The sequence below is a fragment of the Neodiprion virginianus genome, chromosome 2, assembly GCF_021901495.1.
Source record: "Neodiprion virginianus isolate iyNeoVirg1 chromosome 2, iyNeoVirg1.1, whole genome shotgun sequence".
Classification (NCBI taxonomy): domain Eukaryota; kingdom Metazoa; phylum Arthropoda; class Insecta; order Hymenoptera; family Diprionidae; genus Neodiprion; species Neodiprion virginianus.
This window is the reverse complement of record NC_060878.1, coordinates 40,642,115-40,667,380: the sequence shown is the minus strand read 5'-3', so window position 1 is coordinate 40,667,380 and position 25,266 is coordinate 40,642,115. Positions and strand designations below refer to the sequence as shown.

Here is a 25,266-nt window from a genome sequence, read left to right as displayed (position 1 = left end):
TACACTGGACGGGATCCTCGCGGGGCGCCTCGTCAAGATTTGAGGGGGTTGAAGGGGGCCCGGCTTCTTCCTTTATCATGTAAATAGGATGTAGCAGCATCGCGTTAGGGCTGCCGAGCTTCGAGGGCATGTGGCACAATGTGGCTCTCGCTGGCGGCCAGGCCGCCGTGCCCGTAAGGAACAGCCGCAGAAACACTCCGCTGTGAAATATATCAGCCTCCGTGTGACTTCCCGGGGCAGTAACAAATCACGCCGACCCCCCGCGGCTCCTGCAGGACACCGAGAGTCCCGGCGAGTCGTCCGAGTGGGCGCTGCGCTCGTCTTTCTCTCCTCGGCCATGCGGCCCGGAGACGATCGTCGCGACTTCGCGACCCTCCGGGGAACCGCGCTCTACGGGCTGCGGCTCGTTAGGCGGAGAAGGCTTCGAGAGCCGCGGCACTGCGTCAGGGTGAATGCCATTAATGAGGCCCCCGAAGGAGGGCCGCAGCTCTTTTGAGACGCGGGGGCTTTTGTTGGGCCCGCGGGAAATAATGCCGGGAGGAATGTGACCTGTGCACCTCTCGACGCATCACCGACGGCAAACGATCCTCGTCCGCGGCTCGAGCCGCGTCATTTTGTATTACGAACAACCGTTTCGCGTGACCACTCCCACCCAACGCTGTACGAGCTGGTACTCGCTTCTCAAATCGTCGAAAAATGTAACGGTGTAAGGAGGAAGATGATGTCATCGGAAACCTGTTGTGGATACAACGATTCTCGCTGCATTCGGAAACCGTGCGGTGGAATGCTTCAACCGGTAGCTACTACCGTCGTTATAACGATTCGAATCTACCGACGATCTTCGGTCGGCTCAACCATCGCCTTATTATTAATTTTAAATAACGAGGACGCCTGCGCGCCGTCGCTCCAGTTGCGGAGCTGCGTTTGATACCATTCGTTATTAATGATCCTCGCGGTGATGACTGTAACGCAAGCGATCTTTGTTTCGAGGAACGACCTGTGAAATAAAACTTGAAAACGTATAAACGTTGTACTCGGGTGAGTTATACCCGGCATTAAAGACCGCTGGCTTTATCTCAGAGTCGTTGGCTGTAAGGCCCCGTACCTAAGGCCCAAAGCAGGTATCACACAGTTGCAATAATAGGAACGAGCGACTGACAGGCGTGGAGAATTAGTCAAAAATGGACATAATCTTGTCGCGACGTCTGCCTGTCCTTCACCTTTCTTCCAAAATGAGCTCGCCGACGGCCGATAGCGTCTCCATTCTCCGAATAAAGCGTCATATGTGTAACAGAGGGGACGTGAACGACGTGAAAAAGCAGCGAGCTGCTCAGCCGACAGCGTGATGAATGGATATTCGTGCGACCCTTTCGTTTTGGGATCCAACGCTAACCTGTGATTGACGAAACGGGAAGTTATTCAGCGGCCGTTGGTTCACGGAAATCGCACCTGATGCGCGAAATGCACGCGGACGCAAATGCGCAGGGTTTGAGAATGGCGGAGCCGCGCAGTCGGAGGAGCGCAAACCAGTTTTCATATTTTTTCGGAGGCGCGATAAATTCGCAACGAAATACGGATGAGATACTCGAGACCTCGGATGCACAAAAGCGCTCGCCTCATGCGAAACGCACCGCGCCGGAATGAGGATGAGTTACCAAAGGCTCTGCAAGAGCTCTCCTGCCGCTTGCCTGGTCGCGCGATTTTTTTCGGATGGTACAACGTACGTGTGCAGCGTTTCGCGAAGCTTATATTGCATCGCAAATCTCACTTCGAACGATGCTAAGAAAATAAATTTTGTTCTATCACCCTCTGATCAGCGACGAGAAGAGCCGGACGCACCAGGTATACGTATACATATGTATTATACGTGTAAGAGAAACCTCCGGATCTTTTTTTATCCGCCCGGCGCTTTCCGATCTTTAATTAAGCCCCGGTACTTTATGCTTCTTTCTTTCTTTCTTTCTTTCTTTCTTTCTTCGTACAGATTTTTACCTTTTTTCCTCCTCCGGTTCTCTATCTTCTCCTCCAACTCCGCACCGCCGCTTCCCTCTTTCTTCTTACAATTAGGCGTACCTACTGCAGGACGATCTCAACAAAGTGCTAACAAGGCGCCCTTTTTTACCTTTGTTCCAGGCGAGTGAACCGTCCCTCCTTATATACTCTTCCTCTCTCTTTCTATCCATCCATCTTCGATGATCAGATTTACCACGGGCTGTCGTCTCTCGTTTTCCATAACCAGCTAACGGTTCCGCTGTGCTGCGGAGTGCGGCGACGCGTCCGGTGACTGGAGTGATTTTCGTCGATTAAAATTAGAAGAAAAAACAAAAATAAAAAAAGAAAAGAAAAAACGACTCAACGAGACAACAAAAAAGAAATCGACAACTCACGACTCATCGATTCGATAAAAATAACTAACGCTAATCGCGGCCGGAAGTGCGATGATGTCGCCTCCCGCCCCACGGTCAATTATATGCTCGACATGTTTGCTTTCTTTGGGCGCCCCGCGCATTGGGGTACTTTGCGAGTGCCGGAATAAAGGGACGCCTCGCATTGTGCCCGTTTCGCGGGGTGAGCGAGAAATAAACACGTGTTAAAGTCGGCGGTGGAGGCAGGCAATAGCGCTAAAGGGTGCCGGGGGATTATGCGTGTAGGAAGTGACGCTCCCGTGCACCGAGTCGAGGGCCGCAAATTTCCGTGCGAATTTGCCGCACGCATCGTGGTGGCCAAAAACGGAAGATACGCGTCCGCGATTCACAGCCGGTACGCAGCTCAGAGCGGCTAGGAGAGCGACCGGAAGGAAGTCATTTGACAGATCGTCCTAGCACGTCCTGAACAATCGCGGACGCTGCAACAACAGCGTGCAACAATGTGCGACAATGTGTGCAACCCGCTATCTGCTCGAAATCGGTAAATCGAGCGTGCGGTTGTCGGACAATCGCGTTTGGCTCAGGCTTTCACCGCGTCTCACGTGTGTGCGTAGGTATCGCTCTAGCATTGTCCGAAGTTCGCCAATTCACGATTCAGGGATATTTATCGCGTTGAGAACGGAGCTGTATAATCATTTTCCGCATCACTCGCACGATCGATGGGAAACAATGAGAGCTTCTGAAAGTCGTTAAAAAAAAAGACGTAGGTTGTCGAGGTGAAGAGAGACAGAGAGAGAGAGAGAGGGAGAGACAAAGATAGGGAAAAGAGGGCGTAAATAACTGGAAGTCGTCTTGATAATTAAATAAATAATAGTAGGGACGGGGGAAGAAGGCGGAGGTGAAGCGAGCGACCCGCGAGATAAAGACAAGGTATAGGAAGAGAACAGATACGAGCTGCGGCCCTCTACTCGAGAAGTTTTCCCTGCTTTTCAGTAGACGACTAAACTAAGACGAGGTGGTTGAGCGGTTTTAGCGGGACTTGCACTGCGGGGTGGAGAGACAAGCGAACGGGCCAAACGGACAGCCGACTTACTTACCTACGTCACACCCGGCTCGGATGGGAAACAATACAATTTAGATAATTAAAGAGATATCGGGTTGCTCAGCGTCGAAATAAAACAACCCTTGTTTCATGGTCGGACGGGATCCGTGCGATGGGAGAACCGAAACCAGAATCGGAACGAGGCTCCTACGATCGGCCGAAGGCGCATCGGCGGAGGCTGAGATGAGGACATGACGTAATTATCACAGACTTATCGCTGCCCAGTCTGACACAATCAATTTATCCCACGACAGTCACGGTCGCCGCTGCCGCCTCGCTTAAACCCGATTCGAGGAGTCATCCTGATTCTGCATTTCTTTCCTCCGCTGCCCCCTCGTTCCTGATGCAGTTGGCGCACTGCCAGCCGACTTTTACTTCTATTCCATCAAAATTCCTGTCGAAACTACTCGCGCGGAATGGACTTTTTACAGTAGCGGACAGTAGAGGGAGATGGAAGGAGTCGGGATGTAAGTGAACTCGGTTTCGCGACTGTGAGCCGCTCCGTGTACGTATACGTGGTATAAAATAAAAAAAAGCGACGACGAAATAAAAAGAAAAAATTTAAAAAATGCAGAAACAAAATCTGAACGGAAAAAGAGAAGGCCGAAAGTAAAGAAAATAGTCGGAAAAGAGTAGATGACAAAAAATTGAAAAAAATATTGAACATATGACGATATTATCTCGCTTCCATACCACGTGAGTTCCCCGTGGCAGGATGGGGACCCCCCATCGAGCCTTGCGTGTGTTAATTTGAATTGAGAGAGATTACGCGGAGACCTCCCGTCGGGAGCAGCCATTTTGTATCAAAATGTCGATAAAAAGACCCGGGGTCAGCAGAGATCATTTGGGTAATACGAACGTTCGGCGTTTTCACGGCCATTCGTCAAGAAGCTAGCGAGGATCCCTCTCACCTGAGGGTCGAATCGTGAGCAAAGAGAGAAAACACGGTCGTTTCGAGGGGTAGAAACTTGGCGGTTCTTCGAAAATCGATTTTTTTTTTTTTTTATCTTTTCACCCACCGTCGATAAGCTCGCTGACCTCGACGGGGTAATTGCGAATGAATGCGGTATACTGAAAGCGGTGGGCTGGGGGAGGGGGAAACTCCGGGGATCGTATACGAGGAAAACACGCGGAGGAGAGAAGAAAAAGAAGAGGAGAATAAGACCTGGGAGTGACGCGAACGCCTCTGCCTGGGTTATATGGAAATGTTGGTCAAATATATCATTCTGGCTTGACAGTGCAATTCTCTTATCAGCCTCGCGCCGCCTGCCTCTACCCCAAACCATCCCGGGCGGAGGCTCCGAGGGCGACGGGGATCGGGGTGGGGAATTGGGGGCCGGAGGCTGGAGCGCCCGATAGAGGATCTGCAAACACACCGCCTCACCCCATTCCAACCTCCACCCTCTCATTCCACCCCGACACCACCGAGATGACGAACTACTGGGCAAAATAGAGCGGAATGCTGGAAAACACGGACGCCGAAAATACGCGAAGGCCCTTCTTTGTTCTCTCAACGCCCGTCCATTGAACGTGCGGTAATCGATGAGAAGTTTACGGAATTCACTGCATCTTCAGGTGATAATGATTTATGAAGAAAATGACGGGTGGAAATCCACTTACGTACCGTCCTACTTTTATCCGCAGTACGAGCAGTATAACAAGATGAACAAGATCCAACTAACCAACTAATTTTTCACTACGTATTGAATCATATGCGGACCATTTCATGTGAAAATAGGGAGAAATCATAAAGTTATTCTCAAACTTCAGAATGGCCCGTCTGTACTTCTCATCGTAAAAAATTGTCAGACTCCATGCAGACGAGGCACTTTGGAATTTTTCCTAACGCAATCCTCAGTCTTTATCCCTGAAAATTTCATCTCAGACAGTAATTGAGGTTGAATAATTTCCTAATAATCTTTTTGTCTCGTCAGTTTCACGTATCGAGTTATCAGGGGTACAAATATCGAGACAAGAGTGCAGGTCAAAGTTACGAATGATCAAAATTCAGATTTGCCGTCATGTTGAATTTCATACAGTCACGACTTGGCATCGGGATAACAAAGAATCCGATAAGAACTTAAGTTTTTTAAATTTCTGCACCGAATTCTCCAAATGTGTTACACAATTTTTCATCACGGGTTCGAATGGATAAAAATTTAGAACTCGAAAAATTGGACTCGATGAGATTTGACGTAATGGTAAATGCGACCGCGACTTTGAACCATTGAGAATTTCGACCCACGCCTTCGAGACATAAAAACGTAATTCACGTCAGAGACGGCGAGCGTCGCGTCGCGTCGATGCTGCGGGGTTCCGACAAAAGGATCGGGATCAGAGCGAAACGGGGCGCGATTAGAGAGTTTGTCTCGACGCCCTCACGCTGGGTGATGGATGCCTGCCGCGGTAGCGTTCCGATGGCTCGTCGCCGCTCGCCGGGTGGGTTAAGCTCGCTTTATCTGGTCCGGCGGTCCGGACGCGGAGCGACGCAGACCCGCGTGCACGCATATATTTGCAATCGCGGGATTAGCATCGCCGGGAAAAAATATAAACCTGCGCGCAGGGTACCCGTGAAACGGTGAAAAAGTGAAAAAGCGAAAAAAGGGGGTCTCCCGCGATTCTTCCTCACGTGTTTACCGTCGAGGAGACGAAGTGCCGGCAATACGTCAGACGGTAACCGAACGCCCCGAGCCGATGCACGTGTTGAATGTTTGGATCGAGCCGACGCGAGGAGACGCTGCGCGATGGGAAATTTCTCGAGAGCTTATGTATTATAGGTACATTTAGCTCGCGCGGACCTCCCGCCGTGATTTTGAGCCCCGCGGAGGCTGCACGCGAGGGGAATCGATAAGGCAAATAAACAACGAACCCCGGGTAATTGAAGATCACAGCAAGGTTCGTCGGTCCTCGCCTGGAGGAGATTTTTGACTCGCATTCGCGGTCGTTCGCCGGCGATCGACGGTGCCATGCGTGTAAAGCACGCGATTCCGCGCCGCCGTTACGATCGCTTTATCGCATTCCGGATCCCCGGCACCTCGAGTCGCGGGACGAACCGTGGAACGCTTTACGGCTTTCGGGAAGAAGAAAAACACCGGGGATCAGGGACCGTCGCCCGAGGGACCGGGGACCCTTAACGAGGCCGGCCTGGAGACAATCAGTTTCCCTTATCAGCGAACTCATATCTCCTCGTCGTCGTCGTCGTCGTTGCGGCCTCGCTGCCGGTCGGCCTTCCTTTTTTATTGCCTCGTGGACTGGCTCCTCTCTCTTTCGTTTCCACCCCCCGCCACCCCGTCTCCCGCTCTCTATAATTGCTTCTTTTAACTAAGATTCTCAGATTTAACTTGGTGGCGGCGCGGCGCAACCCGCCGCGGCTTTCCCAGGACTTTTCCTCCCTCTCCACCTCTTTTTCTTTTTCCCTTCTCGAATTTCTCCGTATCTGCACCTTCATTTTTAAATTGGTTCTTATAAGTTTAAATACACCGGGGCACCGCGACCCGTCGAGATCCTCGAGCGACTCGCAGCTAGGCGGAATCAAATCAAAACTGTTTTAAAACTTTCTTCCTTTGCCATTATTTTCCCTTCTTTGCTCGTTTCTTCGAGCCCCTCTCACCCCTTTGCCAGATCCCCTCACCCTCCGCCCCCCCTCCCCCTTTCCAGAAAACGCTTCTCTGTTTTACTTCATTTCTTTCGGTTATACCTACCCCGCAGCATACCCACCCCTACTATTCGCCCCCGAGGTATTTCTTTCCGTACTTAATTTCAGTCAGGTCCCGCAGCCATCTTTCATTCTTATTGGACCAGGGAATATTTTCTTGTAATTTCCTGTTGGTCGCAATAAAACGGTTCCTGCACAGCTCGCCTTCTTCGCTTCCCTTCAGCCCTTCTTCCCTGTACCTCTTCCTGCAATTTTTCATTATTTTCTTTTCCGTCTCTCTTTCACCTTTGTACCGTAACGCACCTTACATCCGCGTAAGGTTACCCCGTTTAAGTATCACATGGGAATGTTTCGCTGGTTCATCGAGTCTTAGCCGACCCTTAGTTTTGGCACGAAGAAACGGGGAAACGAGAGTCTCGCACGGCTCCGCGGCGATATCGATTTCAGGCGCAAGCAAGCGGATGCGAGCTTTTGCCGCGCGATGCAATCTTTGAAAGGAGGACCGCGTCATTACGCTCCGGCGGTGGTTCACGGGCCATTGCCCCCACCCCCCACCCCCGCCCCCACATCCCCGCCGTCGTTCTCGTTCCACCCTTCGCCACCCCGCATTCCCGCTGCAGGGCGGAAGGCTCACGCGATTGAGAGCAGCCCAATGACACATGACTCAACGCCCGACAACCCTATACGTCAGGCGGCTCAACTCCGCGAACCGAGACCGAGAGGCGGAGGTGGTTCGTCGTGACCCGGGAGGCCGACCTGCCCTCGGGAAAAATAATCTGCAGCTAGAGTTTCCCTCAACTGACCCGCTCAACCGGCCATCAAACCGTCGAAGGAGACGCTCTACGCCGGGATCGCGGCGAGTAAAATTCACTCGGTGCCATCTGCTAGGATCGTAAAAGCCAACCCCTCGACGGAGAAGTGGGTACGCGGTTAAAGTAACGCGAGCGTAAAACTCAGTGGGGCGAAGGTGACTTCCGGAATCCAAAGTTACACGTCGAAGCCGTTCAACGGTCGAGGACTGCAGCGGATAATCGAGGTGCAACGCGTTTTCCCGTGACGATATTACTCCTCGCAAGACTTGCATCGTAGACTCTTTTGCTCCTGCGGGAGCCGAGACGTTGATCAAGGCTAGCGAATCGAGCAACGCCAGTAGCTAGTCACTCCCCCGACGCACTGGGCCCTGGTGCAAACTCTGGGTTTATTATCAAGCTAGGCTCCCAATTAACCGGCAGCAGCTGTGAAAATTAATGGAGCACAGCTTTTAAGATGTAATTGGGCACATTCATAACGCGGCCGGAGGTGGGTGCCTCCTTGTGTCGGACGGGGTGGCGAGGGGTGGGATGGGCGAACCGACTCTCCTGCATCCAGCGCCAAACCGCGCGTCCGCCAACTCCGTAGCGAGAGAGGAACGGAGAGACAGAGAGTGGGAGAGAGTGAGAGGGTTGCGCGAAGCGCCCCGACGCCGATGCCGGCGCCTCCGCTGGATGGTGATAGCGACGACGTAATAATACTGAATGACGTGGCATTGTGCGCCCGAAGGGCCAAAGCGAGCGAACGGGGGTCGACAGGGGAAGCCCCTTCAGACGCTCGTAAACATTTCGTAAATTTGCTCCACAGGTGTGCCATCGCCGCAGCCACCGTCGCCTCGCCATTGCCCCCTTGCCGTCGCGTCAACTTGGTATTTCTACCTCGCGATTCGACCGAATTCCGAACGCCTCGATTATACGCAGCCCGCGATATACACCCAAGTCTTTATCGCTCATGTTTCCAAATCGCTTCGACGCCAGTAGCCTATGATCCTGACTCACCCTTTTACCGACACAATGTACCGGCTTTACAACTCTACCTCGTCAGGGTCTAAATCCGATGATCTGTACCTTTCGGATCGACCCTCGTTCATCCAGAGAATCGAAGTAAGCGCAAACAGGACCCAAGCACCACGGGATGATTAGTGCGAACGAAATCTGACGCTTTGCGTGATCAGGCCAATTTGGGCATGAAAGTTACGTGATTGACAGTCTGCACGAGGACGAAGAGCTTGGAATCCTGGATGACGGTTTAGTCGTGAATGCAGCAACTCCGAAAGCGGTGGTAAAAAATAAAAAAAAAAAAAAACAAGCGATTACGGTGACCGACCCGACGGACCGCACCCTTTTTCGTCCGTTTTCCTGGTCCACTCAATCCCCGTTAACCCTCTCTGCCGCCCCATGGCCAGTGTAATTGTTCGGGCAATCATTAGCCAGGATTATCTCGCCCGGGTCGGCGTCTCGACTCCCAACACCCGTGTCCGTCCTCCCGAGGGTCCCCGACGAAACCCTCCACCTCACCTCGCGTCGGTCGTCGTGTTTCGTTACTTCGTTTGCGTTTGTGTTCGGAAAATGAAAGGACGGTACATGGGAATAGCCGCCGCACACCGTCGACGCGGATGCGAGAGTGGAGGGAAATCGCGAACCCGGAGGCACGAGAGGGACAGCCCGAGAGGAATGCCAGAAGGGGGAACACCGCGCAACGTTCCGGAAACTAAGCACGCGGCTGAGCAATGGCGCTCCTGGCTCATGAGTGATGGAGGACCACTTCTGATTCCTCGAGGTTCGTTCGCTCCGAGGCCAAATTTACCCTTGCAGGAAGTTTGGGCTCCGGCTTTAGTGGGAAAAAAAGCGTTTACAAAAAGCGTGTAACGGCTTCGCGGTTCACATACTTACTGTGGGTATCAAAATTGGACGAAGATCAGTGGTTCAATGCGGGTAACGCCGATGGTGCGAGGTAGTTCTCTGTCTTCGGTTCCTGCGTCGTGGGGACCAGAACGGAGAGTTAAACTCCGTCAAACGCGCTACCGTGCAATCCGATAGAAGGACGATTTAGTGCGAAGAATAGGGGCGTCGATGTTGGCGTCGGCAAAGGGTTGCTTTGAAACAGAGAGAGAGAAAGATCCCCGCGTCTCAAGGGACGTCGGCGTCGGGCTGCATCGTGGAAAGGGTAATACTCATTTATGTGTAATCGCGCTCGCAAAACTCCATCACACTTTGCTAATAGAGCCCGCGAGGGTAGGGATAGATGGCCTTCGGAGCTTCATGCTCAATAACAACCCCCCTGTTCCCTTGGTCTTCACGCTGCAGCTTGGCTGTTTGGCGGAAAACAGTGCTGGATGAAATTCCTCCGGCATCAATCGAAGGTCGACTTTACGCTGTAGCGAAATCAGTTAGTATATTCCCGGAGTTTGTTACGTAAAACAGAACACAGCGTCGAGTCTTGACGGATTGACGGAGAACCTTAGCAGCGCGTAGGATAGGTTATTTGTAATTTTCATTATCTTGGAATTAAGGCGGTCGTTCGGTCGCCGAGCACGTAGGGAGTTAATAGAGCCGCGTGGCCGTTTCTCGGGCGGCCTGCCGGCGAGGGTCGGGGGTGGTTTTCGGAACAGGTGGCGGAGGTGCGGGGGCGGCGCGCGACGCCGGGTCGTTTGTTGATTCCGTCCGCGACGCCAGACGTCGTTTCGGACGTAACAACAATTTCCCGAAATCTGACGAAATTGGCGGCGGTCGAGGGTTGGGGCGAAGAAGGTGGATGGCGAACCGGCGGCAGGGCCGGGCCCCGGGCCGCGTAACGGCGTTTATTGGCTGCTTTAGGGCCGTTTCTATGCGCGACACATTGCCGCTAAATAACGCTCCCGAACCGGCCGTTCTCGGCCCCCACACTGCCCTGCACGAAGGGTGGTCTCTGCGCCAGCGGCAGCAAGCGGCAGCACGTTACACGGTATGAATTACATACGCGTATGCGGCTCGCGTGAACGAAGGCAGTTCCGCCGAGAAGTTGAGAAATATAGGTACGCAAGTTAGGGCATGGACGGCATCCAGTGCCGGAGCCCCGATGTACGGTGAAAATAACAAAAAAGGAAATATCTCGGAAACCCGACGGTCAACTTACGACCCGTTTTCGTTTCAGGCGGAGCGCCGCAGCGACCGCCGTCACTGCGTTCGGTCGCGAAAACGCATCCTGCGAGATACGGTGACGTGTAAATAGCGTCGCGTTGCTAATAATCCGGGTGGTTGATGCAGCGAACAATGCGCCCCCTTCCACGATCGCTCGCTTGCTGCTTTCATTCGCGCTGCAGCACGCGCTCGTGAAATTAGTTTTCCAGATAATCATCTTACGGTATTGCGTTACCTCACGTACACCTTCCCATACATACCCTGCGCCACCCTCCACCGAACTCCGGATATAGAACGACGCTGTAAGCACACAAGTGTACGGATCGTGTACCGCACGTTTGTACGTACAATAAGCATGAACAAGGATTAATGTTAACTCGTGAAATACCCACGACGCGCATTACATCTACTGATAAGAAACGATATTATTAGAGTTTCGCGCGTGCGGTGTTAAACTCCGATAAGTTTTAGATATTGTCTCGGTGGTTGGATGTAGTCTGGCCTTCGTACCCGCAAGGTCCTCAACTCGCGGATTTCAATCGAACTAAATTTACGATTCGTTACACGTCTGCACCAATGGACCTTCGAGATTCATGGCTGCGTTCTCAAGTCAGTGTCGGAAGATTTATTCACATCGGTATGGTTCGAAATTCTACCATAGCCTTGTTCGGATACTTCGATCGAGGGATCGGCGAAAGATTCTGCTGGTTGATCAACCCGAGCTTACAGCATCGAATAAAAAGACGGTGCAGTGGTGTAAGGAGACTGATTGGACGAATGGTAGTTTGACGGTCTGGTTGTATCGTTTGAGCATCGAGACAAATCGTAAAGGCACAAGATGCAAAAGTGGTTGAATTGCGTACCATAACAAATGTTGTAAATCAAGCGTTACTAAAATTGCCTCCGTGTTCCCAACCTGCAAACATGGTCTATCGGTGACCATTATCCGTACAGTGATCGTAACTGTACGGGTATTTCAGTGCGGTACGAATTCAAATTGATCAATGTCGGTAAGTTTCATGACATCGAAACATTGCAGACAGTCACTGCGAAACGTTAACTCATAATACCATCGACTCCCAATGTCAGCGTTCTCCGTTCACCCGCATCCGTTCGCTTAAATTTGTAGGTACGAAACGGGACCTTCGAACAGCCTTTAGCCGCGTGTGCAGTTCAAGGTGGTGCACATGCCGCGTGATGAATGCGCCTAGAAAGTGACGATTAGCGAATGTTGCAATCCGGTTACACAGGGAGTTTGGCGAGAAGGGTTTGGGTTGGCAGGGTTGAAGTTGGTCCCGGCCGGCAGGCGCACAATATTATCAGTTAATTTAAAGGGCTCGCGACGGTCTGCGAGGCGGGAGGAACCCCGAAGAGAAGAAGTTATTGGCGGCGCAGCTGTCGCCGATCTCGCCTGGGTGCGGACCTGATTGTCGGCGGCCACCAACTCGTCGACACCCGGGGTCAGACCCATCGTCGAGCGGAGGGCGGAGGCGCGATATTCGCCGCTTCGAGTTCTCCCGCCCTCGGCGAAGGGGCGGCGGAGAGGCGCCAGCTTGCAACGGTCTCTTAAACTCCAGCTTCCGCGTAGGTACCCGGCAACCCCGCGAGTATATATATGTCCGGGTGTCGCAGCCGCTGTCGCCGTTACAAACTGCCGTTCCTGGCCCGCGGGCCGCCGGTCGCAGCGTTATTACCACCGGGGTTGACGCATTGCGGAACGGCCGAACGTTTCTTTCCGGAATCTGCAGGCCTGCAGGTGAAAGCGCGGAAAGAGCTTCGCCTCGAGCCATCCGGGGCCGTCTCGCAGTCGTAACTGCGTTATTTAGATTAAAAAGGAGGCATACATCAGAGATAAGCGTCCTCTAGATTGACCACTTGGCCGCCGGATGGCCCTAAAGCGGCTCCGTGACCGTCCCACGCGAGAAATCTCTCCCGGCATCTCGCCCTCCTCGTGTCTTTTCCCTTCCCCGGCCATTCTCATCCTCCTTTTATTCCCGCTCTTGTATATTCTTACCCCGCGGTCTCCACGGCCGCACGCAACGACTCGCCCCCGCCTCGTTCCCTAGACCAGCTCGTCGTTTCGCCTCGGAGATTTAGAGGTCAACGATAAAAAATCGGAATTTTTATCCGTGCCAAATAGAATACGAGGACCCCTCTTTGGCTCGAAGAGAACCGAACCAGCCACGCTTTTCGCTGGTTTATGGGCAGCCTCGCGGGGAGGGTGTAGTTTTTATATTCGCGGTACGGGGGCAAGGCGGCTGCCCGCTACCGCGTGTGTGGAATTTGAATCCGCTCGTAATAAAATCCCAGCTTTATGCGAAGGACGGGGCGCACCGCCCCCGCCTCTCAACTCTCAGATTCTATACCCACAACCCAACGCGCGCCACTAACTTCGTTCGTTCCCACAGCAGCCGTGTAGATTCATACTGCAAGAACAGCCAACAGATATTTGCCCAACTCCTTGAGTTCCTCGAAACGTGGTTGACGCGAGAGTTCCTCACCAATTTGCTCAGTTCTTTACGAACTTCACCGGTCCTTGCTTTCGTTTTTGTTCAAAGTTGCGAGTATCCTTGGTGGGACGACTTTTTGATCCAACGGTGAGGAAGCATTTGGCTTTTTAGGATCTGAAAAAATCAAATCTGACCGGAGGCACTAATCGGTGGAAAAACAGTCGGCCGTGTTTCGGGGCGGTAGATAAAGATGGAGCCCGACGAGGGGTGGAATGGGTTTGTAAAGATCGGACTGCCAATTAACAAAATAGCCGGTGCGAAGCACCGCCGCGCGGTACTAATTCGGCTTAGCGCAATCAACCCCTAACCGGGTCTGGCTCTCTCCCGAGGGTGGACGTATTCGGTCTGTAGGGAAGATCCGTTGTATAATTACCCAAGCGAGCGAACGAGCGAGGTTGAATGTTGATAGCGAAGTCGAAGTAAATCGGATTAGCCAGATATCATCTGCGTAATGTATGTATGTAAGCCGAGCCGCCGCGGTGCGCGCAACGCCAAAGCCGAAACCCCGTGTTACACTCGGTGCGTAAGGAAAATAAGGGTGCGCGGACCGAGATAAAGGGTGCATCGGGGCTTCCGCCACCCCGGCGGTGCGCACTCCCTTTCCCCAGGCGCTACGACGTCGTCCCCCGAAGAGGATAGGACATGTTTTTCCAGACAATTTGTTCGGCAACATTAATCACACCGATGGATGCATGCAAACGCGTCTCACCCTGCGTTTCGCGAACAAGAATGTGTCACATCCGCGTTATCCAAAACTCTCCGTGGAAATAGAAGAAGAGTCGCGTGTACGTTCTTTTCTCCCCATTATTTCTTCTCATTTTGTTTTGAAAATATTCTTCATTGTAATTCAGTGCTAATCGTGATCAGATAGTTTATAAATATTTCTGCATCGGGTGATTTCACGTACCAATTTTCATCCACATCCTTACATTTCTGGGGTGGTTTTCATTGCCCGGATTAAACGCAACCTCGGGATTTTGCGCGGATAACGAGATCGAGGTGAGTCGAGGGAAGGGTGGGCAGTAACTATCAGTGACGCGTACGGCGTTAAATCGGTTTGTTGACACACGTAAAGCTGTCGACGGATATCGGTTTCTACATCCGTCGACGAGCTCCGACCAGCAGCAACTCTCTGCCATCCGATCAGCCTGGCAATTGCTAATTAACGCGCGATAACCCGAGCCGCGTATCAGCGGGTGCGATAACTCTCCGTCGGTCGTATCGGGCCAAACACGGGGCTGCGAAAGGCGACGCGGAAAATATTTTTCAGGCAAAAAACGGGCGAGAAAGTCGTTTCGTGACTCTTTTCCGCAACGGTGTTTGACATTATATTGCAGTCAGTCGCTCGGCGAGCCCGGAGCGGAGCATCGAGACCTTTTGCATTACCGGCGTGCAGCAGTGAAATTGATTACCAATAGCACTACCTACCAGTCGAGTCGGCGTTCCCGGTTCGCCCAGCTTCCGAGGTAGTAATGATGTTTTGATGCGAGCCTCGGGGCGGTGGATATTGACTGCAGTTAACTAATGGAACCTCTCTTGATAATTACGAATGGTTACGCGAGGAGTAAATATTACCGCGCTGAGCGGCAGTAATCATCGTTATCCTCGGCATTCCTGAGTCGTCGGGAACAACGCGCCGGTGTTATGACCGAGGCTTCCATTGCGGCATTAATCCCACCGACGAAATCAGGCGACGTCATTCGGTACGTAAGTTATCGTCGTACGCTCTGCGGATATGAAAAATTTATACGTACGTGTACCGCGTTCCTATCGGAAATTCTACCCCGAAAATCAGGCATTTCGATGAGCTGTGAAAAGAAAATGATGATTAAAATCAATGATTTAAACTGCGGCGCCGTTCACGTGGATATCATTCTCATCGTTTTCTCCAGATTTGCTGAAGGCATCTTGATGTTCTCAAAGTTATCCTAATGTTTCTCAAATAGAAACGTCATCGGTCTATTCTTAGATGTTGAATAATAAAAATTCAACGAAATCGTCCAGTCACTGATTTGTCATTAGATACTCGCTAACTTGTTTTCTTTTCTTTTTCTTTTTTCATACGAAATTTCCAAGTGTTAAAGCACTGGGCACCAACTGTCAACACTTTTTGTACTCTACGCAGTGTAAATGTGTATATGTGTACCTTTTTATGATACACGAATCTTTATCTAATTAACGTTATGCAAATTTTTACTGTACCAGAAAAAAACGTCAACTAAGCGTGTTTTTTTGTTTCGTTCCTTTTCTCTTCTTCGTTTCCGGGCTCACGATCTTTTTTCTTTTTTTTTTTTTGCGCTTTGTTTTTTATCACTCCGTCTTTTTTTTTTTTTTCTATTCGAACACAGCTTGCGTCATTGCGAGCATATCGCCAAGTCTTCCGCATCACGATTCCCACGCGACACGTGATCAAATTCACGCGTTATTCACGCACACGAATCGTGCCCACCTACGTATGCATGCACGTACAAGAATCCACTGCCTAGTCCGCGAAATACAAGGTCATGCAGTAAGCACCCTGCAATAAATTTCTATTTTATGGAGTACCATCATATGCTTCGCTCTCTCCAGGCCTCCCATAAAAATGTAACGGGATCTGAGACCGCTGCAATCTATCGCCGCTTAGGTATTATATACAGTATCAACGACTACGATTGCACGTATAGTGTCGTTTGTTTCTCACTGATTTTTTTCGCCAGCAACTTATCAAAACATTTGTCTTCTTCTATGAATTCATTTAAAGGTTCTTCGAGAACACGGATGAAAAATATAAATTAATTTTTTATTGACCTGAAAGTTTTCCTCACCGAATTATCGACGCATTGAGCGACGTCGATGCGTCGGTGTAATATTACAAGGTGTTCGTCGCATAATGAAAACTGCATTAAAAACGCGAGCCGAAATTCCGAATCATGGTGACGTCGTCCAGGGATGGGGTGTTGGAAAAGTGTTTTGTCATCCATGCAGGGGTGAACGTGGTGCCGAGGAAAGCGGCAGGCTGCTAAGAGAACAATACGTTCACCTCGTACCTCGGCGCCCATCCTCATCCTCCCCCTCCCCTCCCCACCCTCCGTAACCCCAGAGGCTTTGCATCCGGAGTTCGAGTAGGTTCTTCATTATGTCGCGATAATCCGCGCAACGCCTCCGGAAACAAAAGCTGTATCGATTTCGGGTCATTTGTTGCGGTTGTTCCGTCGTGATATCGGGGCAGGAGGATGTACCTCGCGGATTATCGAGTGACAAGAGGCTGCGGAGAAACGGAGACAAGGCTCGTTCGAGTCGGGGGTGAAAAAATTCGAATCCAACCCCGCTGGAGGAAAGCCCTTTTTCGAATTTTTCTACAAGTTTTCCGGGAGGGGATCAGCCAGCTTCGGCTCGCCAGCTCTTGTTGGTTACAGCCGGGGTGGAGGGCGGACTCGACGGTTTCCGAGCTGCCGAGTTTCTCTGCGCTCTGCTTCTCTCAGCCCGCGGGTTGGGGGCTGGGGTGGCTCGGGTGGCGCGCCATTGTTCGGGCGATATTTCAGCCACGGGGGCGGCTGGCAGGGGCGGGAGTCAGCTGGCTGCGACATGCCGCCTACACCGCCAAAGGGGAAAGCCGAGGCACTGAGAGGCAAAGCGACCGGGGAGGCTCGGGGCGCGCCGGCATACTCTTTCATCTAACGATATCCGGGGCCTTGACACAGAGCGGCTAAGTTATATCCTCTCTGTTCCTCCTGTAATTCGATTCAAAGTCGCGCTGCGGTTACCCTGCCTCATCCCACATCTTCCGCATCCACCGCGACAACAGTTTTACAAATATATGTATACACGTAGGTATATCCGGGTGCCACGGGCTTCTTTAAGAGAGAGAGAGAGCGAGCGAGTACCTGCCCGTTTGTTCCTTGAAACCTGTTCCGCTGAAACAGCTGATATATTCACTTGAATGCTCCTAAGCACAACTATCGCAGCGGTGAGATCGCGAGATTGTGCGCACATGGAGGCAGGTAACGTAGCGCAGACTTAACGAAGGGGTTGAAACGGTGAAACGGTCGAGCTATTAAAACACCGGGATGTTCGACTAATACCCGAGCGATAGGCAAAGTATGTTTCTTGAACCCGTCAACTTAGATTGGTTCTGAAGGTTCTTAACGGCGAGCTGCGGAACGCGCGAGGCATCAACCCGTTATACTCACCATCTCTGACTTATAACTTGCCCGACGGGTTTCGTAGTATAATGGTATACATAGACGAGAGTTTAATAATTATTATTCATAAGACTCTCCCGGGAGTCAGCCAGGCGTGAGACTAAGCAAGAAAGATGTGCTGCAAAACAAGGGGGCTGCGCCTCTCCTGCTCCCATCCTCGTTCCCCGGATTGCCCGAGTCCCGATTTCACCCGGTGCGTACGACGCCCTCCATCCACCACCACCACCACCCCCGCCTCACCCCCGACGATCCGGCCAAGGGTGCCCGGACCCAGTCGAGCGGAAACCCAATCACTTCCGGCGTCTGCGCCCATTAGGGAGCCGCGACGCTGACGTCGACTGACGTACACCCCCGCCGTCCCTCGTCCTCCGTCCACATCGCCGCCTCTTATGCCCCCAAAACATACCGCAAATCTATTGTTTGGGAAGCGCTCGCTCGGAAGCCTCTCCAATGGGCTAATGATCCTGCCTCGAACCTTCTTCTTCTCGACACCGTATATATCGTGTATATAGTATGTTCGAGTCTTTGTTCCGGCAGCCGAGGATATCGCTGTTTTTACTACGTGAACCGCGGATACGAGGTGTGGTAGGCAACAGTTTGGCCGATGATTTGCTCTTTCCTATCTAATCGCAACTTCCTTCGTTCTATGTTTCAGGTTTATCAATGCGAGACGTAGAATCGTTCAACCCATGATCGACCAGAGCAACAGAGCCGGTAAGTCGCAGCCGGTTGTGTCATCGCTTGACCATTACACACGATTACATTCGACTCACGCTAAACACGAACATACTCACACGCGGTGGTGAACGGAGCTACGTTGCACGCGTGTGATCCGCGTACAACGCGGGAGAAAACGAGCCGGGAGATCCTGAAACCTTAGCTTCGGTAAATTTCGTAGGAAGTCGGCGTGAGTCAGGGGGCGCGGTTCATTAATAATAGTGACAGTTTTGCGTGTACTTAGGATGTTTAACCAGCAGTCAGGCTGTCTTTCGAATCCGAATTGAAAACTTATTCTCGAACTTAATTTGTAGACATAGATATGGATCGGGTTTCACATCGCTGTGTTGCGGTTAATCGCATTATACAAAACTGGTTGTAGACCGACGGTGCGTAATTGATCATCCCACAATCCAGAGCGACAATTGTAATTCAATTACGTATCGCGCTCTGAGCATACTTGATAACGCTTAATAAAATCAATCAGTTCGAATAGCCGATATTTTACCGAACGCCTTTGTTTCACTGCCCTGTAATTGAATCGATGAATTATTTAAACCTACCGCGATGTTTCACTCAACCTCTGACCAAACGCTACCGCCCGGAGATACTCGATTCGTACCTTTTAGTCGGACAGGTTTCCAACTAATTTCGTTTCCGTGTTCGCTTCGACGTTCCCGTAGAAAATGCCAGCGTGCGGGAGAATATTAAGGTTCCAAATATGTCACGGGGCGAGATTAGAAACGGATTGAAATATCGATACGAAATTGAACCATTTCTCACAATTTCTAGAATATTTTGCCTCGTAATTGTCGTTAAAACACGGCGCTGATGTCGAGTTTCATGGTTTTATTGGCTACTAGAATGAATTGGACGAGTATCTCGAGAGAGTTATAAAGATAAATTTACTTTCCGACAATTTAAAATCTAACTTGATTCTCGGGTGGCCTCCCGGGCGGTTGAATCTTGATTTCAAACGGGCGTGAATTTAGTTAATTTCTTATCTCCGAATCCGAAGCAACGCTCTTCAGGAGGTGAGAATCGCCCCGTCGGATACAGCAGAACGAGAGACAACAAGAAGGGGGGGGATGGTTGGCCCTCGGGTTGAAGGGTTCGGGAATAAAGGGGCGAGTGGTGAGGGGTGCGGAGGCGGGTGGATAACGCCAGGATAACGTCCGGATAACGCTTGGATAACGGCGGGATAATTGGTAGCGGTGATCAGACTGGGTTTTACGATCCGGGAACATGCGGCTGTTCCGGGAAACCTTTCCGGCCGAGTTTCGCCCCCGCGCCCCCGCTTTTACTCTCATCGGGAAAACTACGGCTCTTAAGAAAACTCTCAGCGGCGAAACAGCGGCGGCGAGGGTTCCGGGTCCAAACGCGGGCCGACATTTCGCGCACTTTTACGACTCTGCCGACCCTCCCCGTCCACCTCTTCGTTCTCATAAACACTCACTGAGTTACGGGTTGTTTGTTTTACCGAAACCAGGCTTTAGGGGCGGTTTAGCGCAAGTAGCTTTCCGCCCCCGGCCTCGCAGCTACGGAATTTCGGCGAACGCCGATTGAAAAATTGCTAAAATTATCGCCCGCCTCTCTCACTCGGCGGCGGAGGGATTCGGCAGCTGAGGCGCGTCGAGACGACGACGTCGCGTTATACCTTCGCCAAGAGCAAAGTGGAAATCCGTGTCCGCCAGATTATCATCCCGGAGTCAATCCTGATCAGTCCAACCCCTCCGCTCTCCCTCTCCCTCTCTCTTTCTATCGTCCTGGAACGAAGCGCGCGACGCGTCTTGATCTTGTAATTTCTAAGGCGAGTCTGAATTATTTGCGTAATTCGCTTTTTGTCTCGTTTGTTTAGTAAAGTAGGCTAGTTATTGGTCACTAATTTTGTTTGCGCCCTTCTTTGTTATTTTTTCTCTTTTTTTATTATACTAATACTTGCTTTGTTTTCTTTTTGTATACTTCATTAGTCTGAATACTAATAAGATTGTTATAATATTAAGCTTTGTATAATGCGATATAATGCGAGTAGATTTTATCTACTACCATATGTAAACAATCACCTTGATATGTATTTTGCATAATGCTTAGGCTATACGGGAACTCTAGTCATTGACTTCTGGATACCTAGCCTCTAATAAATCTAATCTAATCTAATCTATCTCTTTCCACTTTCCCGAGCTCCTCCACCGCTCTCCGACGGCCAAAATATCGCGCGATTTTCGTGCCGTCTCTATTTTCAAAATCATTTCAATCACGCGCCCCAACGCACTGGCTCAGGGGGAGAGGAACGCATAACCGCAAACTATAAACTCTCGGTGCATCATTTTACGAGGGAGGAAGTAGTCCCTTGCTTAGGATTCTATTAACTTCGTATCGGCGCGTGTCTCCTCGACGAGAACGATAACGGCGCGAGTCACCGTCTCAGTCGTAAGTTGCGAAAATCCAACCTTCCGCGCATCGGTATAATCACCTACGTTCGAAAGGTGCCTAAACTTCTTTTCGAGTATCGACTTCGTCGGATCAGGTTATTTCAGCGATACGCGAAAATCAACCCCGTCACGCGGCCAGACGTTCATATATTCGGATCTCTCGGATTCCCGCCGAGTCGACCTTACGCCCTTCTGACAATATCGCGAGGAATCGCCGGGGGTGGAACGGGGAACTCGAGCACAGCCGGGTAGATACACCCCTCCGCGTTTTCAGAACGACGTTGTAAAAACGTAACAGCTCGCCCGAAAGTGTCGTAAAGCTGAGACTTTGCCGCGGCCGCGCGCGTACACTTGGCCCGATGTTTTGTGCGAACGGCGCCATGACAGGCAATAAGACGTATACGGGGCGGGGGTGGAGGTCGCGTGGTATTCTCGTAAAATTACCCCGAGCGTATGCCTCGCAGGCAGTTATATTTATTGCGCGACAAACGAGAAGGAGAAAAATTTCCTACCGCCCGAGGTCAGGGTTGTCTACCGCCCCCCGCTCAATCTCCAGGACAGCGTCTCGAGTTTAAGGACGAGTCCTGGAATTGCCCGGACTGCATTCTCGCCCAGTTCTGAACCGCGCCAGTGTTTTGTTTTACAATATTTTCAGAGCTCTCGAAATTTTCAAGCGCCGTCAACCGCGCGTATAAATTTCTTTCCTCGATCAAATCCCAGTCAGTTTACCGACCGCATCCCCGCCTTTCGCCTATCCGTGCGGTTATCCATTAACGTCTAACGGCGAACGCGAGTCGGCTTTATGTGGAATTTTTTCGTTTCAAAATACGTCGAGTAAATGAATTTTCGTCCGGGTTAAGTGAGTGGCGGAGCGCCGATTGGCGTAATGGGCAAAACGAGCGATAGGGCCGCGAATGGCTCGCCGAGGGAGCCGAGGGATGGTTTTTGGCGAGGGGATCGGCCCGAGGACTTACGCAGCTAGTCTACGGGTCTTCCATTACGCGTTCCAAGACTTTCCCTTCAGAATTAATAGCCGGAGACACACTCCGGTTATTACGCGGCGTTTCTGCCGCGGTGACGGTTTTCAACCAGGGGTCGGGCTTCCCTGCTTTCTTCGAGTTCGTTGTCGCGGGAAAAATTACGCGCGAGGCCCGACAGTCGGATACTTCTATTCGGGATGTTTCTGGCGCAGGGCGCACCGGCAATCGTCGTAATGAAAGTATGATTGATGACGCCCTCAGCCGTGCAACGCCGGCATCATTAGCCCGGCAAGTAGGACACAGCCGACGGGTCGGCCAGCTCTCGTCGTTCCACCGCAGCCGTCACACGACTCGGAACATGTCACGCACCCATTAAACGCATTATGCATTAGTCCAATCCGGAGATGCAGACCGGGTGCCAAGCCGCACGATTACCACTCTCAAAGTTGTATCTCGTAACGTTAACTCCGCTCGCGCAACAATCTCGCGCCCTCCTCGAACATCCGACGACACCGAACTGCGATTCGCGAACGTTCGGGATACGAACATACCGAAGAGCGCGTAAGGATCGCTGACAAGCCGAAGGACAACGCGTGCACGTCAAGCTTCCTTATCGAGCTATACAATTCCGGTGAATTTTAATTTCAATAACGAAAACACCGGGGCGCCGTTCGTGCTCTCTTTTTTAATTACACTTTCACCCGTTCCGTCGTTCCCAATTTTTGGCGATCCTAGTCCCGAGCACCAGTGCCCTGAGACCCGCCGCAGAGTTTCGGTAATTGAGGAGAAAAACAAAAAACAAAACAAAGAGCCAACGCGAGGCAGCGCTGTTTCTAAGGGCATTTTTGTCCCCTCGGACATTTATTTTATTTAGCCCCGTCCCCTGAAATACCATAGAGCAGAAAGAGGTGGCGGGAGAGGATTCGGAGCTGGTCACTCCGCTACTCAATTCTCCCGTTCCATCGGCGAGCCGTAGGATCCCGTCGAGCGTGGAGGAGAAGAGGAGGAGGGCGGGGGGACGGGGGGGAGGGAGGGAGCCTGGACCCGGCCGAGATGGACACAGAGAATCGCCATTACAAATTGACAACCTTGATTGATGGCGTTGGTGCGGGCGGGGTGGCCCGGGTGCCGAGCCAAGTGAGATGGAGTGGATTCGGGGCGCTGGAGGGACCTCGCCTCCGCCTCCGCATCCACCCCCGCCTCCGCAGCGACAGATAGCGACCCGCAACCCCGGAGCCCCGAAGGGAAAGACCCGGGCGAGCCTTATCGAGACGATGCTCTCAGCGAGTCCGTGACGAATGACCCGAGACTAGATGCGAAAGGACCCGATGCGCGGAGCTGGGGAGTCCGACCGAATATGAGATCGACTCCGAGAGCTTCGCTGGACTTATCTCGACGACCGGATGTCCCGAATGCCGGACAGAGCCGGGATACTCACCGAGGCAATTTTCCACCCGAGCATCGCCGCCCGTGAAACTATTCTTATAACGAAAACAACGCGGTTCGGCAGTTGGAAAAAATTGGAACCGATGGTAGTTTTCACATTCGTTGAAGTAGCGTCAGTCTCGAATATGTAATTCTTGAGGGAAATTGGCCGGTTGAGAATCTTTTATAAAGTCGATAACAAAAAAGTATCGGAATTACAAACAAGACCTTGGATATCAATTTTTCATTTTTCGATATTGAGAAGAATCTTTCGGATCGCTGTACCAAACTTTTTCGCAAAAATGCCTAAAGTATTACCACTAATGCGAAATAGTTCGCGTGATTTTTTGTAAGTTGCGTCGACGCAAACGTTTTATGCGTTGTATACACGATTCCGATTGCCAAAGGCCGAAAACTAAAAGTTTTTTTTCCTCTACAGTTGTAAATTATCCGATCCGCAATACCTGGACGAAGAGCTACTCCGTCCGTGCCGTGATAAAAATTCCGAAATTCAACTCTTGCCAAACGCACAGCACCGAGATATTTTGGCCGGTTATCCGGGCTCCGAAAAGCTCGGAGGGTTTCCGGTTATCCCGAAGGGGAGAAGCGTCTCTGTTTCGACGGACATTACGTCGTTCCTGTCACGTAGTAGTATGATATAGAGTTACTTAGCCGCGCGACCTCCGGCATTACGGCCCTGAGCGAGGGCGAGAGAGGTGCTCGGATGGTCCTTATACGGCATACGTCATACGTCATGCGTTAATTGAAACGGGGGTTGGTGGCGGCGGGCGTCGACTACAAACGACCGCCTTATAGAAATGTTATTATTTGTCGGAGGGGGAGCCGCGACTTCGATGGCTCGAAGGCTTACCTACGCCGAAATTGCATCGCCTTTCTCCCTTTTCCGCCGCATGACGCGAGGAAAAGTCGCGTCCGATCGATTTTCCTCTGAACTCGGAATACCGGCTTAATCCCGAATGTAAATTCGACGCCGAATCAACCAGCGCCCTGCGGATATAAATTGGTCCAGGAAATGAAGGACCCGACTGACCAGCGGCGCTCGATCGGAGCCCCGAGATAGCCGGCCGAGGGTCGTCCGACACCAGCGGCAGGGTTACTCCTAGATTTTTCATGCCCTCGAGGCGCGTCCGGTGTATCAAGGTTCGAGTAGCCGGCTCCGAGGGTGGACCTATCTTATCAGGCCGGCATAATGGCCTGTTCTATCGCATCTCGAGCCGTTGACCGGTGACCCCTAGACAACTCGGAGCGCCGTTTTACCCCGGAGAGTTTGACCGTAGTTTTGAAGACGGTTTCGACGAGGTCTGTATAGATATACGCAGCGAGTCGGGGATGAGAACGTTTCTTCTTTTTTCATACAATTACCGCGATCCGTTGTCGAACGAACAATGACTTGTTTCTATCGGTATTTCCCGCTGTTTTCTCATCCCCCTTCAACCGTCGGCTGATGCTCGATTGATCGCTTCTCCCGCACCGCACCAATTACGGAATGTTTTCCTTCGCAATATTGTAAAGTTTGAAAGAAATCCCGCTCTTTTGCGATCGCGAGTTACTCTTCGTCTCGATTCCGATTAATATTCCCGTCTCGATCGGGACCGCGCGGCGATCCGGGTTTGAAATATATAAAAGAGGCACAGGAACAGGCAACGATTCCAATTCTCTCAACTCTCCCAATTACCATAATTTATGGTCCATCGGTTAATTAAAATATCTAAATACCGTGAGGTGCGCCATATAAAATCGTGGTTCGCTCGAAGGGTGCACCCTTCATCCGGCCCGTATGGCTCTCGCCTCTGTATACGACGTATACCTCATACCTTATAAATATTAAGAGGTTTATAGACAGGCCTCCTCCTCGCGGCGCGCTCAATCATTAATTATTTATTACGTCAGGCAACGGCGGAGAGGCGGACGATCCGGTGAGTAGCGGCATCGCGTTGTTTACCGT

The 25,266-nt window shown here is 51.5% G+C and overlaps 1 protein-coding gene across 5 annotated transcripts in view; it reads left to right on the top strand.

Annotated features, from left to right (window-relative positions):
* LOC124297419 (homeobox protein homothorax) overlaps positions 1-25,266 on the top strand; it is a 284,954-nt gene that overhangs the window by 253,483 nt on the left and 6,205 nt on the right. For all 5 annotated transcript variants that reach the window (XM_046748425.1, XM_046748424.1, XM_046748423.1 and 2 more), the window contains one exon: positions 18,402-18,460. In XM_046748425.1, coding sequence (XP_046604381.1) covers positions 18,402-18,460 — 59 coding nt within the window. The remainder of the gene's footprint in view (positions 1-18,401; positions 18,461-25,266) is intronic.